We start from the raw sequence: 6,000 nt of genomic DNA, 5'->3' as shown, positions 1-6,000 counted from the left end.
GCCACCCTCCAGAAGTGAGGATCAATCAGAGGACAGCCAGTCGAGGATGATGGCCGCCCGTGGAAGCTTTTAGTCGTCACGCAGCGGGATTACCTTCACTTTTCCACAATTTTTCCGCCACTTTTTCCCCGCGCTTCAGCCTCACTTTCCCACCGCGCGTGCACGGAGCGAGTGGGCGGCGGTGTCGGAGCCCACGCAGCGCGGGAGTCCCAGAGACATGAGCGAGAGGAGGCGATCTGCCGCCGCGCTGAGCTCCCGCGCGCACGCTTTCTCCGTGGAAGCCCTCATCGGCTCCGGCAAGAAGCGGAGGCTGCGCGCCTGGGACGACAAGGACATCCGCTTGGCCGTGGACGGACTCGCGGGGGACGCGGACGAGCCGGAGCACTGTCTGGACATGGACCCGGGTCAGTGTCACGCACGCACACGCACACGCACTCCGGACCCGCTTCTCTCTAAGCTTTAGCACGTCCTGCGCGCACTTTTTTTGTGGCCGCGGACCCACGGGAGCGCGCCAATAGAAAATAATGACGATGAAAATATTGTTTGCTTTTCTAGCGGGACTGTCCTTGTTGCCACGACGACCACATCTAAATATAGCGAGGCATCTAAATGAGGACTCATAAAAACAAACCATAAAGTGTAAATAAACCAAAATGCTTAATTTTATTTATTTCACAAAAATGTACACTATTGTCAAATTATTTATTCTTATTTTTGTATATTTTTATGTATTATATTGTTTTAATTGTTCTTAAACGACAAATTCTAAATCACAGGGTGAGAAAGATTCATGTTAAGTATTTATGTCAATAGAAAAATTGACACGAACGAGTGTTTGACGCCCTAAAAATGTAAATCCTTGTTTACAAATCCCACTTACATTGAAGTTGGTGCGTGTTTTGAACTAAAAACATAATTTTTTGGTCCATAAACATATGCACAAACATCAATTTATATATGTTTTGCATTATCAAATAGTAGTTTTTTGTTGCCATGACGACAACGTCAAAATAGGAACAATTCCAAATGTGGGCAATTTGTGTTTCCAAAAAAAACCAATGCACAGGCAGGGCCGCCCCTAAATAAAGTGGTTCCCTGAGCAGATTTTTCGTTTGAGCCCCCCCCCCCCCCTCCACACACACACACACACACACTTTACAAATGTATTTTCCTTTTCTATGCATGATTCTTATTTGTTTGTATTATTTTATCATATTTCCTTGTTGCCACGACAACAACAAGGAAATAAGAGCCATTCAAAAAAAAAACAAGTAGTTTGAAAGATTTTTATTCAAAAAATAATATGAATCATTCTTATATTTTTTGTGTTATTATATACTTTCTTGTTGCCATGGTTACAACACCGAAATAGAAAGAATTATAATTCTCAGATTACATTTATTTTTGGTACAAAACGCAAATAGGTGCAAAAAACTTTATACTGCCCCCAAAAGATGAAAATGTAAAGATATAAATTTTTATTCTACATCTTATTTTATCTGCAAACATAGAATAAGGTGTGTGTGTTTAGTCTACAAATTCATTATTTTCCACACATTATTATTATCTTTCGTGTTTGTTTCATCTGCAATAACTTTTCCTTAGAAAGGTATATCCATTAAAAACCGTAAAGATTAATTAAAAACCTTTATAATAAGCATCATAACTTTATTATAATTTTCTTAGAACCTATGTGATCAAAAGAAATCCACACATGTATTTAAAAATGATTTAATATGCATGAAAAAGCTTTATAATAAGCATGAAAAATATATATGCGATGAGATGGCGAATTGTCCAGGGTGTACGCTGCCTTCCGCCCAAATTGTAGCTGATATAGGCACCAGTGACCCCCGCGACGCCAAAAGGGAATAAGCGGTAGAAAATGGATGGGATGGATGAAAAATATATTATAAATTAAAAAAAAACATGTAATATATATATATATATATATATATATATATATATATGTGTGTGTATGTATATATATATATATATATATATATATATATATATATATATATATAGATAGATATATATACACATACATGTGTTTTAAAAATGATATGCATGAAAAAGCTTTGTAGGCGAGAAAAATATATTACAAATTAAAAAAAAAACACATGTAGGAACAATTCCAATATGTATGTATGTATGTACATAAAAGCAATATGACATGCATTAAAAATAAATTCGGGCCCTGAGCAGGTTTATATTTTGCAACATTAATTTCACAATTTTATGTATTATTCTTATTTTTAGTGTTACTATTTTATCTATTTTGATTGCAATTTAACGACAAATTGCATGAGGACGCAGCCGCCGCTCTTTCCCCTGAATTTCAAAATATTTCTCAACGCTTCCATAAGTCTTCCATTTATGGAAACATTGACAGTATTGAATCTTCGAAGTCTTAATAAGGCAAAATGATGTTTCTAGATGAAAAATAAACTCAAACTCGAATTCAATGTTGTACTAAAATGAGTTAACGGGAAGAAAAATGCATTTTTGCCCTTGCAAAATAAGAAATGTAACATAATTAAGACATCAATGTGCATGATCTCACACGCTATTGCTCTACGCCAAACCGGAGACAATGTTTGAGGTTATTTGCCATGATGTTCTTATCTGTGATGGAGCAGGAAGAGGCTAGGAACATGTAGTTTGTTAAGATGGTCATGTGTCCTTTGAAAATAGAATAAAAAAAAAACAGTTTTATAAAGCTTTTCCAGGAGAAACCACGTGGGTTTTGACTATTTATGGCAAAGATAAAATGACATTCTTGCACAAATGTGCTATAAATAAGTGTCAACACGACAACTTAATGGTTTTGATTTTTAATAAGCACTTTTATTTCTCAGGATCCACTAAAAAGTGGTATTTTTTGTCGTGTACACACACATATGTAGCGTGTGTGTGTATGAAAGTACCGATAGTTTTACTCCAAGTTGACATCCTGTGAGCGCTTCAGGGGCTGCCGAGCTGTGTCCTGCCCGACAGGAGAGCCTCATCGCCGGGCTTCTCTGCGGCCTTACTCGGCCTCTTTTGGCCACTTTTTGCGGTTTCAAGTTGAAAAGTTATCGTAATTATAACAGTTGTTTTCTTCATTTGTATTTGTTTGGATCAGCATCACCAGAAGTTAAGTTCTATTTTTTTATTTAAAAAAATAAAAAAATAGCCGCAAAAACGTTTTACTTGCCCCCAAAACGGATAAACATGTTAAAATGAATTTTTTTCTCTCTCAAAAATTGTATTTATACGTGCAAAAAACCTTATGTGTGTTAAATATATGCCACAAAACCATTTTTTCTTACAAACGTATTATTTTTCACAGAGAACTCCATAGCTTCCCCTAAAATATATATGCAATCAAATGTTAGAATACGAATTATATATGAATCAAACATTTTTTCATAACAAACATTAAACATATACATTTTAAAAAATCCATCAGCGTCCTAAGTATTTAGAAACGATTTCATGTGCATAACAAACTTTTTTTTTCATTATTCCTATTTTTTTCTATCTATTTATTTATAATAAGCCTTAAATAAATTATATGCATTAAAGAGACCTTTAAAAAACGACATTTGTTACATGTATTTAAAATACGTATATAAAATACTATATATGTTTATAAAATAATTGATATTATACTGTTTAATTACATATACTTTATGCAGTTTTTTTTGTTTTTAATACATAATTAAAAACAAAAAAACTGCAAAAAGTATATGTAATTAAACAGTACAATATCAATTAAAACAATATCATATCAATTAAAACAATAAATAATGCATCAACAAATGATATCATATTCATTTTTAGCACGTCATGTTGCCGCTAAAAAGTATTATTTTTTGGACCAACGCCAGTAATGTCATAAAACAATTTTATTTGAGTTATTTTCCACAAATATCAATTTGAAATAATACCAACAAAAAAAAATCTAAAAACATTTTGCATAAAAAAATATTATCTGAACAAAATAATATTTAAGGGACAAGCGGTAGTAAATGGATGGATGCGATACTGTTGAAAAAACAATGTTTATGTGACACGACAACAACAAAATATATACAAATAAATATATTTCACTTCATTTGTGCCAATAAAAACGCAAATTATTCACAGAAATACTAAATATATTCTGCCGTAACCGCGAGGTGTTTTATTTTGAAAGCAGGTCACTATAGGACCACGTGACGTCTCACCTGCTCTCCTCCGCGCGCACGTAAATAGCTGCGCGTGACAGGCAACAGATGCACGTTTAAAAAAAGCGTGCAAGTCATGAAATTATCAACAACAACAACAACAAAATCTTTCCAAAACAATCAAGTTCATTGTAAACGTTTCAGGTAGACATTCTTTATTGATGGAGGGGAAGCCATATTTCCACGTCACGCAATGATCGACGATCGTCATTAGGGTTCTGAATAGATCGACTTTATTGCTGTGCGCGTGCACGTTCGCTTCCCACTTTCCGAGCAGAAGTGTCATTTTATTTTTAATCAAGCGCGCGTGCGCAACCCCGAGAAATGACGCCAAACCTTCCTGCGCGTTCGCGTGACAGTGCCAGGCAGGTGAGCACGTGCACGCTACGGCGGGCTGTTTCTAATGTGTTAAACCGCCTTACGGTCACGTGGTCATGTTGCGCTCAGTCAGGTGGGTGCGCGTGCGCGTTTGCACGTGTCAACAGGGCGGCTTCTGTTTGCCCTCCATTTTTCCTCCTCTGAGGAATTCTGTCAAATTGTCTACTTTTGCTGGGGAATATATTTCTACTTCTGTGTACACATTATTTGTGTACTGTGAGGGACAAGCGGTAGGAAATGGATGTATGTGTATGTATGATGCAGTATTTATTAGTAATACAGTACATGCACATTATAGTGCACATCATAAGTCAATATTGATGTGTATAAATATTATAAATACTTGTACTGTAAGTATATGATGCAGTAATACAGTGCATGTACATGCTAGTGTCGATATTAGGGCAATATTAATATGTACAAATATTACAAATATTCATGTACTCTATGTATGTGATGCAGTATTTAATAGTACTACAGTACATTAACATTATTATAGTGTCAATATTATGTGACTCATTGTGTTTTTCTGGTTTCTCTTTTTTCATATGCAAGCAACACGCGCACGCATGCACGCACGCACGCATGCACGCAGGCGCACACGCTGCAACGCATTTTTTGAACAAAGCATAACATAAAGAAAAACATACACACAACTACACAAAAACACAACGTTTGGACTATTTTTAAATGTATTAAACACATAGTTTAGTTTTAGAATATTAAACACAAAGTTTAGAAGTTTAAAAAAAAACATTAAACACAAAGTTTAGACTTGTTTTTACAATATTAAACATAATATTTAGTTTTAAAATATTAAAACACAAAGTTTGGAAGTTTAAAAACAACTATTAAACACAGTTTAGACGTTTTTTAGAAAAAAAATATTAAACACAATGTTTAGACGTTTTTTTCAAACAATAAACACAAACTTTAGTTTTAAAATATTAAACACAAAGTTTGGAAGTTTAAAAAAAAAATAAACACAAAGTTCGGAAGTTTAAAAAAAAATAAACTCAAAGTTTGGAGGTTTAAAAACAACTATTAAACACAGTTTAAACAGGTTTTTTTTTTAGAAAAAAAATATTAAACACAATGTTTAGACGTTTTTTGGAAATATTAAACACAAAGTTTAGTTTTAAAATATTAAACACAAAGTTTCGAGGTTTAAAAAAAAAAATAAACACTAAGTTTGTAGATTTACAAACAAATATTAAACACAAAGTTTACACGTTTTTTAGAAAAAAAATATAAACAATGTTTAGACGTCTTTTTGAAATATTTAACACAAAGTTTGGAAGTTTAAAAAAAATGAACACAAAGTTTGGAAGTTTAAAAACAAATATTAAACACAAAGTTTACACGGTTTTTGTAATATTAAACACAAAGTTTAGTTTTAAAATATTAA

The 6,000-nt window shown here is 33.6% G+C and overlaps 1 protein-coding gene across 1 annotated transcript in view; it reads left to right on the top strand.

Moving 5' to 3' along the window:
* tbx15 (T-box transcription factor 15) overlaps window positions 1-6,000 on the top strand; it is a 53,726-nt gene continuing 47,726 nt past the window's right edge. The window contains exon 1 of the mRNA XM_061879544.1: window positions 1-404. Within this exon, the coding sequence (XP_061735528.1) occupies window positions 218-404 (187 nt within the window). The 5' untranslated portion in view covers window positions 1-217. The remainder of the gene's footprint in view (window positions 405-6,000) is intronic.

Source organism: Nerophis ophidion, linkage group LG19 (assembly GCF_033978795.1).
Source record: "Nerophis ophidion isolate RoL-2023_Sa linkage group LG19, RoL_Noph_v1.0, whole genome shotgun sequence".
NCBI lineage: Eukaryota > Metazoa > Chordata > Actinopteri > Syngnathiformes > Syngnathidae > Nerophis > Nerophis ophidion.
This window is presented reverse-complemented; position numbering and strand designations above follow the sequence as displayed.